General features: G+C 41.6%; 1 protein-coding gene across 10 annotated transcripts in view; it reads left to right on the top strand.

The window, feature by feature from the left end:
* Nucleotides 1-19,420, top strand: part of NEO1 (neogenin 1) — a 529,567-nt gene that overhangs the window by 468,934 nt on the left and 41,213 nt on the right. For 7 of the 10 annotated variants that reach the window (XM_084641034.1, XM_084641039.1, XM_084641038.1 and 4 more), the window contains exons 18-21: nt 3,671-3,809; nt 11,061-11,168; nt 14,606-14,800; nt 15,497-15,529. In XM_084641034.1, the coding sequence (XP_084497160.1) occupies nt 3,671-3,809; nt 11,061-11,168; nt 14,606-14,800; nt 15,497-15,529 (475 nt within the window). The remainder of the gene's footprint in view (nt 1-3,670; nt 3,810-11,060; nt 11,169-14,605; nt 14,801-15,496; nt 15,530-19,420) is intronic. The other 3 variants (XM_084641041.1, XM_084641037.1, XM_084641036.1) reach the window with 1 other exon arrangement.

Genomic DNA, 19,420 nt, shown 5'->3' with positions numbered 1-19,420 from the left:
ATTGCCACTGACCAACCAAGTATTGAAGATATCTGACTTGGAAGTCTGACCCGCTGGATGCAGTGTTTGCATGGCACTTCCATTTCACAATTTCTGGCTGAGGAGGTTCAGAATTCTGACAAGCTTCTAAGGAAAAACATACCTTGTCCCTTATCAAAGTAACCCTGTGCAGTTCATCCCATTAGGAATCAGAAGCTGTCTTCCGAATCTGCAGTTTCAGAAGAATTTTCTTATTATGCCAAGTTCCACAATAGTGTCTGCCCACGGAGGGTCATTAAGTGTAATTTCGTTGTCTCAGCACATCTCATGTGTTCAGCTCTAAGTCAATGATAGATTCTTCCCTTATACATCTCAAGATGGGATTCCAAGAAGTTGTGTAGATCCCATACTGCTGATCCCTTTTCAGGAAGGAGCTAGGACATCCATCAGTTAGGTGGCAGTGCCTATGTCTTAGGTGACCCCAGCATGCAAATCAAGATGATATATAAAGCTTTTTCCTACGGTTATGGAGAATAGCTTTTAGGCCTCCAGTAGATCCATCACCAGATCTGTTCCTATTTCTGAGTACCTTTAATGACTCACGTTACGGATTTGCAATTACCTCAATCCTGATGCCTCCAGTGCTGCAGATGTTCAAGCCAGTGTGTCACCCATCAGTGTTTCACCCATTGCAGCTAACTGCATGTTGATACAGTCCATTCATAACTTGCTGCTTTTGATTCCCCCTCATATGTTGAAATTGTAGAAAATATTTAGAACAAGATGAGTTTGTAAACCTCGAATAGGAGTTCTGTGATTACAAATCCAGGAACCCTCTTTTTCCGAGTTTTTATGTAAGGTAACTATGAAGAGCTTTGTGGCACTAGAACAGATAGGAAGTATCTCCTGAAGCTGAAGTATTCTACCTGCTGCCAACCAAGAGGATGCATTGGTTTGACATGTCAGAGAGCATTTTTCAAATTTTCTTTGCTGCTTGAATGCAGTTGTCCTACACACAAAGTGCATTCATCAGATGGTGGGTTCCAAATAAGTAAATCACTTATTTCTGGAGTTTAGATCTTTTAGATACCTATAGAAGGAAAATAAATTTTATCCTGCAAAAATCTATCATATATAATTATAGTACTAGTTAAGCAATATTTAGTATCATGGGATATCACTGCCACCTTCTTAAAACAGTAAATGAAACAAAACAGTGAATGAAATTGAAAGTATATCAGGCCACTCCAGTTTGTCTCCTTGGCCTTGTATTGTGTGAAAGGGCATTCAATGAAACTGAAAGGCAGGCACCAAATTTAAAATAGACAGAAGAAAATTCTTCTTTACACAGTGCACAATTAACCTGTAAAACTCATACCTGCCAGGTGTGACTGAGGCCAAGAGCTTAATAGGATTCAAAAAAGAATTAAACATATATATGAATAAAGAAGAATATCCATGTTTACTCTGGCGAGGGGGGAAAAGTATAAAGTTTATTAACCCTGCTGTTTCAGGGTATGACTTGCCTTATGGGGGAAGATTATTACCTAATTGTCCAGATCAGAGTGTCTTGTTCCTCTGAAGCATCTTGCACTTGCTACTGTCAGAGGTTAGATACTGGGCTAGATGGATCATGGATATGATCCTCTATGGCACTTACTGTGTAAAGCTGATGAAAACCACTTTTGAATATGTGGTTTCATATTAGCTCAAGTACTACCAATGGAGGATTGCTTATTTTTTTAAGTGGCAGTCAGTAAACAATTACAAGGGACTATTAACCTCTAGGTTGCAATAACTGCTCCACCCAAGATTAAATTTTCTTAAAAGTAGGTTGCTTTGCCTATGCATCTAATATTTCTTGGTAAGACTGATTAAAATTGAAATTTCTGACAGTCATTTCCCCTGTCTTTATTCTTTCTCTCCTTCATACTTAGGGCCCTATCAAATTCATGGTCCATTTTGGTCAATTTCATGGACATAGGATTTTAAAAATCATAAATGTCATGATTTCAGCTATTTAAATCTGAAATTTCAGAATGTAGGGGTCCTGACCCAAAAAGAAGTTGTTGTGGGGTAGCAAGGTTATTGTGGGGGGCTTGGGGTACTGCCACCTTTACTTCTGCACTGCTGCTACGGGCGGCCCTGCCTTCAGAGCTGGGCAGCTGAAAAGCGGCAGCTGCTGGCTGGGAGCCCAGCTCTGACGGCAGAGCCACCGCAAGCATCAGTGCAGAAATAAGGATGGCATGGTATGGTATTGCCACCCTTACTTCTGCGCTGCTGCCTGCAGAACTGGGCCCTCAGTCAGCAGCTGCCACTCTCCAGGCACCCAGCTCTGAAAGCAGTGCAGAAGTAAAGGTGGCTATGCCACGACCACCTTAAAATAACCTTGTGACCCCCATGCAACTCCCTTCTGGGTCAGGACCCCCAATTTGAGAAACGCTGGTCTCCCCTGTGAAATCTGTATCGTATAGGATAAAAACACACAAAAGACCAGATTTCGTGGTCCGTGGCGCGTTTTTCATGGCCGTGAATTTGATAGGGCCCTATTCATACTGATCCTGATGAAACCGAACTAGTCAAATCCAAAAATAGCTTTTCGTTTCTTTGAACATTCAAAGCACTCTATGTGACTCCAAGTTTCATTTGGCAAATAGAAATTTTCTTGATCTTTTACTGGGATAATTTTAAAAGGTTTCATTGTACACTTTACATCAGAAATGCGAGTGTTATTGCCTTTACACTTCTATGTCCTTTTCATTAGAATGGTATTCTCTCATTATTTTCAAGGAATGTGACTTAATAGATAATCTTTACCTTTAGTAAAAGAAACATTATCTCTAAGTAAAATTTTCTGAAGGTAGCAATTATTTATGGATATATAGTCACATTGTCCAGTTTTGAAGTTGCCAGTCATTTCATTCTGCTTTTAGATTAGCAGTAGATCCAAATAAGGAACCAGGTATATTTATGTATGCATCAGGTATACTATTTATACTCAAGCCACGTACAGTACATACTGGACAGTTTAGCCCAAAGGCAAAAATGGTGACTAAATGAGTCATATTTCTGATTACCTGTGCCGGAGGCTATGTGTGATTTAGGAAAGTCTGTCCACAGATGGTCCTCCTTTCTGCAAACCAACATATAGGTATAGAAAATTTTTGTCCCCCCAGACAAAAAAAAATTTTTTTTGTCCCCCAGACTCTCAGAGAACCAACATTTTCAGCTAGTTTTTGAACTCTTTAGATTTTATCTTAGAATCCTAACATAACTTTTGAAAAATACTCAAATTGCAAGATGGATTTTTAATTTTAGCTTCCCTTTATCATTCTTTCCCATGGTTAGTTCATTTAATGGAACACTGTAAATTAAACACCACCAGTAGACAGCTAAAAGTCTTGCTGCATAACAAGTGTGTCCTAGACCTTATGCATTTACATTTATGGTTGACTAGTATTGAATGCTCTTGCTGATTACGAAAGGAACTTCTCGTTTCAGATAGAGTAAATGATTAATGAATTTGCATGGTAGAGCAAAAAAGAATATTGAGAGAATTAATGGCTATGGTTTTCAAGTGTTGGTGATGTTATTATAATGCTTTAGGCACTTACCTTAGACAATAGTATTTGAGACTTTGTAAATGATGTTTTTCGCTTCAGAAGTTCCTTATACTTTGTGTTTCTTTCAGACTGCAAACACAACCACCTTGAGCTATTTAGTGACCAGTTTAAAACCAAACACCTTGTATGAGTTCTCTGTGATGGTGACTAAAGGTCGAAGATCAAGTACTTGGAGTATGACAGCTCATGGGACTACCTTTGAATTAGGTATTCACTTGTGTCTTTCTGGAACTGTTCACCATTTCAACGAGATGAATAAAGTCAGTTCTACCCCAATGCTGACTTAAAATGGCAGTCCTCTGCTGTTGCTGATGTGGGATTTGGGGGTGGGGGAGAGGGCAGAGTGGGGGCAATCCTGGTATTAATATTCTTTGAAAGTCAATGAAGTGGAGATTACATAAAAGAGAGAATTGTGATCAAATTACAGAAAATAAATGGATAAAATGATCCGCAGTTAATGAATGAGAAAGAAGAGGGAGACATATGTTTCAAATATCTGAGAAATCATATCTAAATAGCAGCTACTGAGAAAAATCTTGTAATTAATAATGAAAATTTGCTAAAATTCATTAATTATAGGACAAAAATGAGATGAGACAAACTATTCTGAGAACTTTGGTGAATAGAAATGTAGTCATCAAAATCAGCCCTACATTCGTCATCTCCTCGTGAATTGCCTAGGCAGCTACCAGAACTATAGGAGCTGTAAACTGTGCTTACAAACTACAGAACTGTTGATAGTGTTACAGCTGCTGGTAGAAACTCATGCCTAATGACTATCTGTAGGTTGCAGAACCCCTCTGCCCCAGACCTGTCCCCCAGTATCTTATTTTTCACCTGCAAGATTGGTCAAAGAGTGGGGAGCATTCACTTTCTTTGTTAGCATCCAGCTATCTTCACTTTAGCTTTCTTAGCTTTCTTAGAATCATAGAACCATAGGGTCAGAAGGGACCACCAGGCTCATCCAAGACAGAAGGTTATCCAGCCTCTTTTTGAAAACCTCCAGTGAAGGAGATTCCACAATTTTCCTTGCCAGTCTGTTCCATTGTCCTACTGTTCGTACAGTTAGGAAGTTTTTCCTGAGATTTAATCTAAATCTGCTATTCTTATTATATTTACTTTTTGGTTTATTTTACTTGTAAATACAAATAAGCCCCTGTCCAAATAGCCTTAAGGCCTTGATATCTATTAAAAAATGACATTAAAAATATGTAAAAACAAAGCGCACAAAGAGCCAGTCCAGTCTGCACAATACCATAAAGAAAGAGTGAAACCATTCACTTTGTTTAGATTTAAAGTAAAATTTTCAAAAACATCCATGTTGCTTTTGAAAATGTTATTCTTTTTTGTGGGTGTGGTTGAAATGTATCTTTGTCGTGTTAGACATCTTTGTTAGTATCAGCTTCACAGAAACTATAGTTGACCTAGTACTGAGGGTCTAAATTCTTAAGGGACTTACCTAGCTGACAGAAGCGGCAAGCAGGGCTAGGTCTAGTTATCAGGGTGATGTGTGGTGAGGCCCAAAGCAAGAGCATCTGATAACTTGGTTTTAGTGTAATATTAATCTGTCATGAACCATTAGAGTTGGAACCTAGAAGTTGCAGAAAAGTGTAAACACCTTTTAAGTAGAATTTGTATTAAAAATACAGGCAACTGAGATGTGAATCAGGGCGAAATGAAGAAAATCACTTCTCTATCCCTGACTAGTCATCTTTTCATTAGAGATATTCATAGACTTATATAGGAGGAGTCGCCAACTTTCTACTCCTTGTGTTTGTGGAGAAAACCTTGAAAGCATGACCTTAGTGCACCCAAAAGTCTCAAAAAACAGAAGACAAATAAAAAGAACTCCTAATGTATCTTTTCTTTTTTAATGTTCATGATTTAATCCAGTCTCCTGATTTTAGGTGCCTAACTGATGATTTTTGAACAGTTGGGGTTGGCAATGCTGCGTAGGACTTACTCCTCAACTACTACTGAAGAAGGGTTTGGTCTTTTTCAAGTAGTGTCCCTATGGGCGCTGCACTGTAGGAGAGCTTGGATCACTACACTGGTGATCAGAGAACTTTGCTAGTAGTGTCCGTTAGGCCTGCACATGTGCTGTCTCTCTTTGTGTGCTGTCTCTCCAGCTCGCGTTGGTTAACCCCCCTCAGTTCCTTCTCAACCACCCCAACAAGAGATGAAGTCATTAGCAGTCCATTAAGACTATCACTTAATTTTCATACCTATAGTTAGTTGGTCTACTACTAAGAGTTCTAGCTGTAGTCAACTTCTCCTTTCTTATTTTACCCTTGAAAACAAAATAAAAAATACATTAATTTCTTTAAAAAGAAAAGGAGTACTTGTGGCACCTTAGAGACGAACAAACTAAGGTGCCACAAGTACTCCTTTTCTTTTTGCAGATACAGACTAACACGGCTGCTACTCTGAAACCTGTCATTAATTTCTTTCCTGTTCTTTCTCCCCTGTTGTGGATCCTTCCCCCCAACGGGGTATGCCTGGTTTGTCGACCTCAGAAAGTGCCTCATTTGTAAAGAGACCATCCTGATTACAGACAAGCACTCTCAGTACGTTCACAGGCTCGGGGAAGGCCATACACAACAGAAGTGTGGTCTTTGCCAACAACTCCAGCCAAGATCCTGCAAAGACAGAGAGCTGTGCCAGAACATCATCTTCATGGAGGCAGCTCTCCGACCCCAGTTGCCTGGTAGACATGAGCCTTCCCTACAGCATTCTACATCTAAGGGCTGGGTCAAGGAAACAGGCTGAAGATCCCTCTCATAAATCATCTAAGAAGAGAGTGGTAAGTCCCCACAGTGAGCCCCAAGATAGCTGCAATCAGTCACCATCTCACTCAATATCTTTGGCATCACCGGCATCAAGACTATCTCAGTCCAGCACCTATGGATCACAGAGACCGACAGCAACCAGAACTCCTTGACAGGCCTACAGACCCGATGGGCATGGGCACTGAGTCATCAGCCCTGAAGGACAGGGGTAACCAATCTTCTAAAAAGATGCTCCTGGTACTCAAATCCACATCAACACCACCACCGACAGCTTGCCTGACACTGGAGCAACTGGTGTGGACAAGATCCCCGTCCTCCCCGACACTACCACCTATGCCAGGACAATCAGTACCAGAAGAATCCCACCATTTCAGAGACCTCCACATGCCAGATGCACTGGAGTCCCCATCTCTCAGTACCGAGACCTTTGCACCAAGCCTCCACCAAGCACGGGAAGTATCCCCGTTGCCATGCCCCTCTGCCCTGTAGTGAGGGGTCAGACAATGAGCCAGAGGAGGTAGTGTTGCAGTACTCCTCCCAAGCTCCATATGGTGCCTACTACCAACAGAGACCCAGGATATACCCACAGATGGCCCCACAAGCACCATCCTGGTATGGACACCCATGGGTGCCACCGCCAAGCTCTATGCCACCACCATCCCAATGGCCATATTGGGACCCTTGGGTGGTGCACCGCCAGCATGCCTCTCAGTCTTCAAGCCTCGTCATAGAGGAACAGGAAGCTGGTATAGGGGAGGAAGTGACACAGAGGATCATATCCTCTTAATTTTCCTCTTCCACCATCTTTAGCAGACAACTTTTGTCTCTCCCAGGAGCTGGCAAAGAGAGTGGCAGTCATTCTTCAGATACCATTGGAGGAAGTCATGGACACCCACCATCAACTCCTTAACATCCTCTACTCTTCCTCCTCCTCAAAGATTGCCCTCCTAATTAATTAAGCCATTTTAGACCCAGAAAAGACTGTGTGGCAGACCACAGCATCTTTTTGGCACCAACCTGCAAGTAAGTGGACAAAAAATACTATGTCCCCTCTAAGGAATCTGAATTCCTATTCTCCCACCTAACACCCAACTCCATCATGGTGGACGCCGTCAACTTCCACAACCAATCACACTGTCAAGAGCTACTCTCTACAACGGGGATTGGAAGCGCCTTGACCTTTTTGGTAAAAAAGTGTATTCCTCAGCCACTGTACAATTCCGTATCGCCAACTACCAGGCCCTCATGGTGAATTATGATTACATAAATTACTCAAAAGTGAATGAATTTATTGAAAAGATGCCAGAAGCACATTGTGACCAAATTTAAGGCTATTATCCAGGAGCGCCAATTAATGGCAAAGACATCGCTGCAATCTGCCCTCGATGTGGCTGACACAGTGGCTGGGTCCATTTTCACAACTGTGGTGATGCAAAGAGTGTCATGACTCCATTTGTCAGGCTTCCTGAAAGAGGCACAGTCCACTGTTGAGGACCTTCCTTTTGAGGGCACGAAGCTTTTTGCCAAGAACACTGATGCCTCCCTTCACACCCTGAAGGACTCCAGAGCTACCCTCCGGTCACTGGGTATCTATATACGGAACAAAAGAGATGATTTAGTCGCTCATCCCAGTGTAGAACACATGTCTCAGTACCAACCGCAACACCACTATGAGCTGCAGGAAGAAAGGAAAATTCCCTAACCACAAACCACCTGGTCCACAATCTTCGTCCCAGCTCTTTACGTCTAAGCACCACTTTTGACGAGCAGGTTAAGGTGCCATTAGACCAATCCCCCTGACTGACACAGCCGACCATGCCCATTTGGCCACTGATTGGCAGCGTTCAACAGCACCTGGGAGCGCATAACATCAGACCAATGGGTCCTAGTGATTGTTCAAACTGGGTACTTCATGCATTTTACCTCCCTACCCCTTCAACAACACCCTTCTCTGTCCCTCTTCAGGGACCCTTTTCACAAGAGTTTACTACAAGAGGTAGATTGTCTGCTATTGTTATGAGCCGTAGAACCAGTACCTCAACATCTATAAGGCAAGGGGTTCTATTCTTGTTATTTTCTAATACCCAAAAAGAAGGGAGTTTGGAGACCCATACTAGACCTCAGAGCTCTCAATAAGTTTATCATGGCTCAAAAATTCAAGATCACCTTATCAAGGATCATTCCAACACTGGAAAAGGGAGACTGGTTTTCGGCCAATGAAAATGGCCTTTCTCACAGCGATTACCTCGGCCAGGAGGATAGGGGAGATAGCAGCTCTGGTAACACATCCCCACTACATGGTATTTTTTCCAATCAAGGTTACACTCCAGTCCCATCCAAAATTCATCCCTAAGGTAACCTCCCCGTTTCACATGCATCGATTGATTCACCTTCCAATCCTCTACCGCAAGCCTCACCAAGACAACAGGGAAGCTATATTACATGTTCTAGATGTCAGGAGAACCCTGGCCTTCTACCTGGACAGGACAAAGGCCTTCAGGAAGTTCCGTAGACTTTTTCTCTCCTTTGTGGAAACATCCTAGTGCTCAGTTACAGATGACAGCACTGTGGAGCTGAAGATGGCATCGGAGGTGGAGTCCCCAGTGATCGCATAATGTTCTGTGGAGGTGTGCCCAAAGGCTATCCAAGTGGGTCTCAAATTTCATCAGATAGTGTTATCAAGTTTGCAGCATGATCCCTCCAGACTCTATTCGTACACACTCCACAAGGTCAATCTCTTCATCCATCTCCTTTTTCAAGAATGTCCCTAGCTCAGAGCTCTGTAGAGCAGCGACATGGGAGTCAGTTCACACTTTCGCAGAACACTATGCGATCACTGGGATTCCATCTCTGATGCCATCTTCGGTTTCACAGTGCTGTCATTTGTAACTGACCCGACTCCGAAGTCCTGGCCCTCCAGAAGGGGTACTGCTTGGGAGTGACCTACAGTCGAGCATCCATAGGGACACTATTCAAAGAAAAAGAACTTAATCACCTTGTATGGTAACTGTGGTTCTTCGAGATGTGTCCCCCTGCAGGTGCTCCACAATCCACCCTCCTTCCCTCTACTTCAGAGTTCTTGTCTATGACTCTGTTGTAGAGAAGGAACTGAGGGGCATTAGCTCATGCACACCAGCTATACTTGTGGTGCAGCACAAGGAGAGACGGTGCATGTGCAGGCCCAGTGAACACTGCTACTGAAGTTCTCTGATCAGCCGCACAGGGACACAAGCACACCTACAGAGGAGCAACCGCAAGGACCCACATCTCGAAGAACCATCGTTACTGCACAAGATGAGTAACTTCTTGTTGTAGTTCAAACACAGGCCTGGAAAACGGAAACCTCCTGAGTTCTAGTCTTGACGGTGTTCCTGGTTTGCTCATCCTAGCCTTATCTAAGGTTGATTCGTGCTTAGCTTAAGTTCATCCGTATTCCGTAGAGCACTTGAACATCTTTGGTGGTTTGTTGAATTGGGGCAGTAGTCACTAATCTTTGAGCCTCACTTCCCCCATCTCTACAGTGGGGATAATAATACTTAGTAACCTAACACAGGGGATGACAGGAGGATTAATCACCAGTAGGTAACATACATAAAGCACTTTGAACAGGAAAAGCACTGTGACAACACTAATTAGGACTGTTACTGAATTCAGTTTCCATGGCAGATATAGTTTGCTAAAAATTACATAATTAGAAGTCTGTTTTTTATAGTGTTATAGTTCCAAGGCATAGCTGGTTATTCAATTGCACCTTTGGAGACATCGGCTCTATGCATTTCATTGTCATTAATCTGAGCCCCATCTGGGTATTTCAGTTCACAGTAAGATTCTGATGCACACATTTAAGCCTTTTACGGAGGTAAAAGGCCTGTATCATATCCTCATTTCTGTGCAGGAGGAACGGTGGGGAGAAGACTTCTGCCTCAAGCTACTAAAAAGAACAAAAGGGCCATGTGTTCATTATAACTGTTTCCAGAGTTCAAATAAACCTCGGTTAGCAGAGAGCAAGAGAGAAAACACCTCAGTAGATGCAGACTTCCTTGCAAGCCATCCAGAAACCTGTAGTCAAAGTGAAGGGTCTCTCAGAGGTTACAATTAAAACCCTCTAGGAGTTTACCATGGTGCTTCAAATGTGTTCATGGTGGAAAATTGCCGTTGCAAGATCTCAGCCCCAGAGCAAACATTTTTCTGTAGAGATAAATTTTATGTATGTAAAAAACAAAATATGGAATGGTGTCTTCTCAGGTTGATGGGATTTCAGGAATGTTAAACTATTGTGATTACCAGTCAGTACTCTCAACTAGTAGCTTTGCTTCTACAAATATATTGTCTGTTTAAAAAAAAAAAAAAAAAAAGACAAACATTGAAGAGACACGTTGTTTATCTAGTCATGATTCACAGCATCTGTTGGACTGTAGAAATAGATATCTCCTTAAGGAAAGGAAATATTATGCACCATATGGCATTTGCCATTTTAATGGAGTAAATCATTAAAACGGCTGCCCTAGAATGCTAGATTTACCTTGCGATTAAACATACTGGGTTTCTGTTGCTGGGCACCCATACTTCTGCGGCAAAGCAAGTTTAAAAGGATGCTTATGAGATCATTTACATGCGTTCAGTGAGATCACTTACATGCTTCTAATGAATGTTTGGGGTTTTTTTGCAGTTCCTACGTCTCCACCAAAAGATGTGACTGTGGTGAGCAAAGAGGGAAAACCTAGGACCATAATTGTAAACTGGCAGCCTCCATCTGAAGCCAATGGCAAAATTACAGGTGCCGTTTGTGTGCACTCTCTGAAGTGATTCTGTGTACTTATTTTTGGTATACTGAGCTTGGGAGGGTAGATGGAAAATATCTAATCAACAGCAGATTAGACACCATAGATAATGCCCTACTCTCCTCTTTGTTAATCACAAACCCATCCAGGATGTTTATCTTGTTATTTATGAATCTTCTCATGTAGCTCAAATTAACTGTTTACTTTTACATCTGCTGGAAATGAGTTAAGTATAAAAAATAAATGCAACTCTGAAGTTTTCAGCCCACTGCTGCTCTGCTCTTTAGAGGCATTGGTATTGCTGATCTCCATATGAAGTATAGATCATTGTAAAATAGGAGTTTGGATCATGTAAAATTTTCATGAAAGGTTAGATTATCATTTTTAAATACTGTAGAAATCACCATCTTCACCGGCTTATGCAATCCTAGTAGCAAACTTTCAGAGAAACACATCTGCAGTTAGACGGTCCCTTAAGAGTTTTGTGCAAGAGACTCTTTGGCCCAATTCTCTAGCATGTTCCTCTGGTACAAAGTGGACTTAGACCCAATTTGTGTAGGTGCTGGAGGATTTCCCTGCGTTCAAGGCAATTCATAAGTGGCCTAGGAGCACAACTGGGTATATCTGTACCCTGTAGACCATTGGAGCCAGCTGCTCTGGATTGCACGTTGGATCTGCGTGGTTGTTTCTATACCTTTGAACTTCATGCAGACAAAAGAAGGGAAGGGAGAAAATAAAATATCCCCCCAATATTCATAAAATAATGTAGAATTCAATTTTGTAAATGTGGATGAAAATATAGAGGCATGTAAAGATGAACAGCTATATATCCAGAGACAAGGTGGTGAGGTAATAGCTCTTCTTCAGCTCTGTGTAGCTCAAAAGCCTTGTCTCTGTCAGCAACTGAAGTTGGTCCAATAAAAGATATTACCTCACCCACCTTGTCTCTCTACTGTACTGGGGCCAGCGTGGCTACAATAGTGCACACAGCAGAGAATACACACAGATAGAGAGTACGTGATGGTGTGGTGTATATAAAGGTTTGTCTTTGAGAAGTGCAACAGCATATCCCCACTTACGGGATCTGCATGTGCTGCTGCTTGGCTCAGGCCCATCTAGAAGAGCCATGCCCTTCTGGGTTTTCTGGGTTGTGCGAGTGCCCCCCCCCCTCATGGATTGGATTGTTCAGCACTGAAGCTGGTTAGCTGCAGGCTTCAGGACTATGTGTGGAGTGCCCTTTGCTTTTTAGCAGCCATTCCAGTTGTCTGGTTCAAAGTTGCTTTTGTAGTTGTTTTAGGTAGATTTGCCATATGTTTGCCTACTTTCGGCTCCCCATCCACCCCACGTCTTCTGTATTGCATAGGCAGGTTATTTAGTTGGTGGTTGGGGTCGAGGGATTGATTCTGTGCTCTGACTGACTCTGACAACAAGGCAGGATTCAAACAGTGTATGATGTATGCCAGTAAAATGTACTTCCTGCCTAGAGCCATAAAAATGGGGAAGCCTAAGGGTGTTGTTTTAGAAACCTTTGGAATGGAGAGTCCAACTGAACAGAACTCTGAGGGAAAGGAAAATTGTAACATCCACTTCAGTAACTTCTTTTAAAAATGTCTTATGTATAATTTGGTCTGATAACGAGTCCTTGGACAGCAAGAAACAAGGGTTGTGTATCTTTTTTGAAAAGATGAGACTCTCCTCTTTGCAATAGTGCAAGTCTTCTGTTTCTAGCTTTCATACTGTACTAGTGGACTTTAAACCTGAACTGGTCTGAGTCTGAAAATCAGTTACTCCATGTTTAATCACTTGCAAATTATGCAGCCATCTCAAATCCATGCCAATAAAATCTTTATACCACCCCACCAAGTGTTCATATATGTGTATGTGAAAAAGAAGGAGACAAACTTAGATTTTTAATCCAAAATTGTCATGAAAATCCAGGCACAAAAGTCTAAAAATGATGTGTTTGCTCACCTGGATTAAGTAGAATTTTACAAGACTAAGCTTTATTATTGTTTGAATGTGCAGCGATCACAGCAGAATGATTTTAAAATGTTTCGTAATCACACTGTAAAAGGGAATCTGATAAAATTATTGCATTCTGTGAAGCATTACAATTCCCTTTATATGTCAGTCCTATGCCAGTTCCACATTTTACAGGAACATGTGAACAGACTGCCCTCTGGTGGATTGAATAGAAAACAAGATACTAAACAGCTCACAAAGTGAGTACTGGCCTTTCTGTGCACTGAGGGAGACAGGGTCCTGTGGAAAAACTGTATGTGATCATGTCATTAAAGACTGTATCATAATGCATACACACAAGAGGGGTGAATTAAGGTTACACAGGCAACTTTATTTGTAACATTCCCTAATTTCTACTGGCTTATTTGCAACCAAAATAATGTTTTTTAACATAACTTGAAGTAAATAAACATTAAGAAGTGCAATTTCTGGGTTCTACAGGCCTTTGTTGTACAATATATTGAAAATACCAACCAATTAATTGAGACAAAAAGTAAAGAGAATTGTCTTGAATTGCATTAATCTCTGGGTTTGACTGCCACTTTACATGCTGCTTAGGGCAGATCATAGCTCCATTGCATGGGATCAGCCCAGGGAATAGAGGTGGGTGCCACCCACCTGCATGGGAGAGGAAGTTACAGCTCTGCAGAGTGTGCAGCCCCTTCCACTCTTCTATCCATGGTACAGGTAGCCCATGCAAGGGACAAAGGAGACATCAGATGTCCCCTTGTGCAGGTGCATAGGGCTACTGATGTTTAGCCCTGTATTTGTCAGTGAGTGCTTATTTGATGATATTGTTTCTCCCATTCACTGTCATTAAATATATATCATAATCATTTTGCCAGTTCATCATGGTGCCATACATACAGTATATTCAATAAAATATTATGTTGATTTAACATATCTTTACAGGCAATATGCAATTGTCTTGAGGTTGACGTTTTTCATCGTTAATATAAACTGAGAGATAGCAAAAAGTTTTAACTACTTATATTTTTTTTTAATTTTAAAGCTATCATTTTTCTCTAAACTGCTAATATTTGAGGGAACATTCTTATAATAGTCATCAAATTATAATTTTACATTGTTTTCATATGATTGGAAAAGAAGGTGGAAATAATGGAATTCTCTATAACTAAATGTAAGATCATTTTGATATTTTAAGTGGCATTGTTATACTTTATGATATAATACAATGGTTTAAAATTTCCCATGGGATGTGTATCTAATATTTAAATTAATGTTTATATATTGAAACAAAGGAGATTGTGGTTCTCGAAAGCCCCTCGGTGGTTTAAGAGCACCAATTCCATCTAAAGTCAATAGGACTTGTGCTCTGGAGTCATTTAAGGAGCAACAAAAATCCCACCTTTTAGTGCATAAATTTTATCTTATTGGTACCTTTGAACAGGATACATCATTTACTACAGCACAGATGTGAATGCAGAAATACATGATTGGGTCATCGAACCTGTGGTGGGAAACAGATTGACACACCAGATCCAAGAGTTAACCCTTGATACGCCATATTATTTCAAAATCCAGGCCCGCAACTCCAAGGGCATGGGGCCTATGTCGGAGGCAGTACAGTTCAGAACACCCAAAGGTAAAGTCTCATGTATGTTCTCCAGCATTTCCTAAAATACCTCTAGGAAAAGCAACTGGCAGCATCAGTTCTCTATTGGATATGGGCTGCGGAGGAGAAGATGAAGTTTGATTAGGGAAGATGTTTTCTCTTCATTCTTCTAGCAGCTCTTGGCTGGAAACAAATGCATAAACTAGTTTAAACCCATATGTTTGTGGAGATTAATTTTAAATTAATTATTGGCCCATATATCACCAAGCCATTATTACATGGTCAGTGCCGTAAGTGAACTTCAGAAAAACTGACTTCTAGTTACCTAAAGACTTCAGGTGCAGTGTGTTGCGTCTGCCCAACAGTGCACGCAGCAGGATTTGCAAATAAGTTCTTATTGGTCTGTGAACAATTACATGTTAATGTCATGGATGATACAACGTGAACAAGTATGACATAACTGCCTCTTTAATCAAGAGATGCTTGTTCATGGGTAACTGGTGAAAGGATAGGAATGAACAAGACATTTGAAAATATGTAAAAAAGATGTCGTTTTAATATCTAGCAGTATTGTTTCTATGTGAGTTTTTGTCTTTAAAAATGGAAGTTTAAATCTCTAACTAGTTTTTTTTCTGCTGTGTGAAGTTCTTTGAATACTGTCTGTCACTCCTTCAGGCCTGGTGATCTTTCTCTTGTTTTTTTACTCCCCTGTGCTTGTCCTGGTAGCTGAATCCTCAGATAAAATGCCTAATGATCAAGGTAAATAAGTGGATATTCTTTCTCCTTTATTCCATCTCTTTCACACACTACTGTGTTTCTTTTCCACCTGCAATTGCACTTGTTAAATGAAACACACATCAGCTGCTCTAAATGTAACTGAGCGAGCTCTTGTGGAGTTTTTATTAGCAGAGGAACTAGAGATTTTATTTGTGGTTTGGGTGTCAGGAATGTAAAGTGATCTCCATAGTCAGATGTCACATGAGGGGAGAAGTGGGTTATGCCAGCCCTGAATCATTCTGTTAAAATGGATTTGGATTAGGTGATATTCAAGTAGAGCTCTGACTGGTGAACCCTGGATCTCAGCACAGAGGGGTAGAAGACCAAAGAACACTTGCTGGATTAGCACAAGTGCTGTTTTGTCAGCTCTACATCTATTATTATTGTTTGCAGTAAATAAAAGTAGCCTTAGTCTTGTTCAGCTTTCTGCATGAAAGAGTCTGCCGATCGGCTCATGTAGAGATCAGTCTCTGCTAGGAATGCAACAACTTTAGCCACCAAAAACTTTAAGCTTACTAACTTGACAAATGGTAGCTTTGAGCTTGCTGTGTGGAGTTGGGGTCTGTGGTGAATTTTTAGGGCTAATTTTGCTTTCTTTCAAATAAGGTAAACATCCCACTAATAGGGAGAGAAATGTATTTTAGTGTTTGGGGAGAAAAGAGTTTAAAGGGATACAAGCAAAGAATTTAGGCATACGATTAAAGCAAAAATGTGTTCCACGTTATAAATATCTTTTTAAATCCATTACTGAGAAATATTTTGTAAACACTGTTTATTTTACCTGTTCCAAACCAAACAGTAATGACTGAGGGCAGCTTAGGAACAAATTCTTATCCAGCCTTTGGTTGCAAAAACCCTGGCTGCTATCCCAGTCTCTATCCCAAAGGGATGGGAAAGACTGAAACTTTGTGTTTTATTTAAAAGTTGCTGCACTGTCCCTTTTGCACTGCTTTTCTAACCTCAGTTCTGCACATAACTGTCTTCATGTCCTTAATACAGCATGAGCATCCTAAGGGAGGAAAGTTTTATCACAGTAACATTTTGTTAGTGTTCATAATTGCATAGAACTTTTAATTCAAAAATGCATATATGAAGAGCAGGAGACATTTATTTTATAATTCCTGTAAATATAATAGGGCTTTGAAGAGCTGACAAGCTAGGAGCAATGGGTGAAATGAAGAAAAGGAAAGCATAGGCTGAATAGCAGAAAAAACTTCCTGACAACAAGATCTGTTAGACTGTGGAATAGTGTCTCTTGAGAAGTGATGGAAAAAGCACTGGAGAGTATAGGGAACAAACCAGCCCACAGTGAGTGGACTGAATCACTAACCTCTCTGGTTCTTATTTCTGCCGTAGCCACATATTGATGGGTATGTTATCTCAGAATATATTTTCAAATCTTTTTCCCATAGTGTTCCTCCTTACGTACATAGTACAATACTTTGCCCCTCCACTCTCCTTCCTCATAGCACAGGTGTTGGCACACAGTAGAACAGGTTCCCTGTTGAAGCTATCTGTGTGTTGCACATTGGTCAGGTACCAGGACAAAAGGAAATGTGTGTAGTACACAGTAGAGCTAACCTACAGTAACAAAAGGTAAGTTTTCAGAGTAGCAGCCGTGTTCGTCTGTATTTGCAAAAAGAAAAGGAGTACTTGTGGCACCTTAGAGACTAACAAATTTATTTGAGCATAAAAGAAAAGGAGTACTCTAAGTCTCTAAGGTGCCATAAGTACTCCTTTTCTTTTTGCATATACTTATGGGGCACTCCCAAGACAGCTAGCCTAAAAAAACTGACCTATTAACACTGGAAAGTCTTTAAGGATTACATGCAAATTTTATTTCTACCAATCCTTACTGAAGAGGTCAACAGAGAACCTCAATACTTAACTTCCAGTACAGCTCTCTGCAGACAGGCTGGTACACATCCTCTAGGACCAAAGATGGGACATGTACACTAGCTAGTTCATAGTGTTATGTTGAAAATAGAGACATTTATTCTAATTCTTGCTGCAGTGATGATCAGTTTTGGAGAAGGACAATTGCTTGCAATCCTTAGGCTAGTGGGCCCATTTCTCCTCTGAATTACAATGGTGTAAAACTGCTGCGAGAGGATGATCAGATTCAGCATCTTGCAGATAGAACTGTTGTCAAGGTAGCGTGAGATGTGAAAACTGGGAAGAGTTGAAAGAATAATCTATCAATCCCTCATTCTAGGAATTAGATATTTGCCAGACTGACTGAGAGTCACTATGCAAAAGGGATCTAGATTAATAGATTTTAAGGCCATTAAGGACCATTATGATCATCCAGTCTGATCTCTCGATGCGTAACACAAGTCATAGAATTTCACTCGGTTGTCACTGCAGCAAGCCCATAAATTGTGGTTGAGCTATAGACACGCCAACATGTGATTGAACATCAGAAGAACATTTAGTTCTTTGAGTGCTTGCTTGTGTCCATTCCACGTTAGGTGTGCACACATCACATGCACAGTTGCTGGAGATTTTACCCTCAGTGGTATCCATCAGGTCAGCTCGAGTGCCCTCTGGTGCTTCATGCTTACGCACTGGTATAAGGGGACCGGCCTGCCCTTCACCCTCTCACTTCCTTCTTAACACCCGTGACAGTCGCTAGAACAGCTCCTCTTGCTTTGGCAAGGCATTCATTCAGTTGTTTTTTTTTCCTGTTATTCTCTAGATTAGTTATATTAGTCTTAATTTCATGTAGTAGTGTACTTAATTAGATAGAATTAGTGTATATAGTTAGACCCCCCCCCCCGCCCTTAGCTTAGAGCATGCCCCTGTCTCCAGGCTTCAAACCCTGCGTCTCCTGCAGCAGGTGTATGCCAGTGAGCAAGCCACACTCCAGCTATATAAAGTGTCTGGGAAAGGCGCATATATGACAGCGTTGCCAAATCTTTCAGGATTTCAAGCCTCATAGAAAGAAGGACAGGGAGGCTAGACTAAAGGCTATCCTAATGGAAGCTGCACCTAAACCGGCATCAAAGCCAAGCCGATTGCACTCCGCTACGAGCACCTCGGCTTTGATGCGAAGAGTAACTCTGGCACCGCATGCTTCTCGTCACCATTCTCCATCTCCGGTACCAAGAAAGAAGAATAAGGAGCAACGGTCCAAGAGGGGATGCTTCCCGGTACTAAGGAAGGACAAACAAGGGGAGTGCAGCAGAGTACAACTCACATCAGGCTACTCCTCCACTGCATGCTAGCGGCACCATCGACTCATTTCTGATCGCAGATGCCATTGAGTCCAGTGCGGGACCATTTGTTGATGCCGGGCCATTATCGCAGTGCTAGCGTGATCACGGTAGTGTCCGAGAGGAGGGCTCCTCCAACTCACAATCTGGCACCAGACCCGGACTTTGATACAGAGCCAGTACTGACACACAGGACTTAGGCCTGGGGGGACATAGTTAGGGCTGAAGAAGAAGAGGAGGGCCCCTTGCTGGTACAGGCTTCCTCCTCCTCCTCCCCAGACGAAGCTATCTCAGGACCTAGCAGCTTGATGCCACAGGCTGACTTTAGAGCCCACCATGAGCTTTTAAAAAGAATGGCTTTTAACCTAGAGCTGGAGGGTGGGGGTTCTTAAAGAGTCCTCACATAGCCTCATTGAGACTTTGGCCATGATAGCCCCGTCAAAGGAGGACCTACCTGTCAATGAAGCCATAATGGGTCTGGTCAGATCCCTGTGGCATACCCCATCTTCTCTTCCTCCCACCTGAAAGAGGGCAGAGAAGTACTATGTGCCTGCCAAGCGACATGAATTTTTGTACTTTCACCCTCCTCTCAGGTCCCTTGTGTCACAGCAGCCAATGAGAGGGACACTGCTGGACATGTTACTGGTGCCCCTGCTGC

Source organism: Lepidochelys olivacea (assembly GCF_965140295.1).
Source record: "Lepidochelys olivacea isolate rLepOli2 genome assembly, chromosome: 10".
NCBI lineage: Eukaryota > Metazoa > Chordata > Testudines > Cheloniidae > Lepidochelys > Lepidochelys olivacea.
This window is presented reverse-complemented; position numbering and strand designations above follow the sequence as displayed.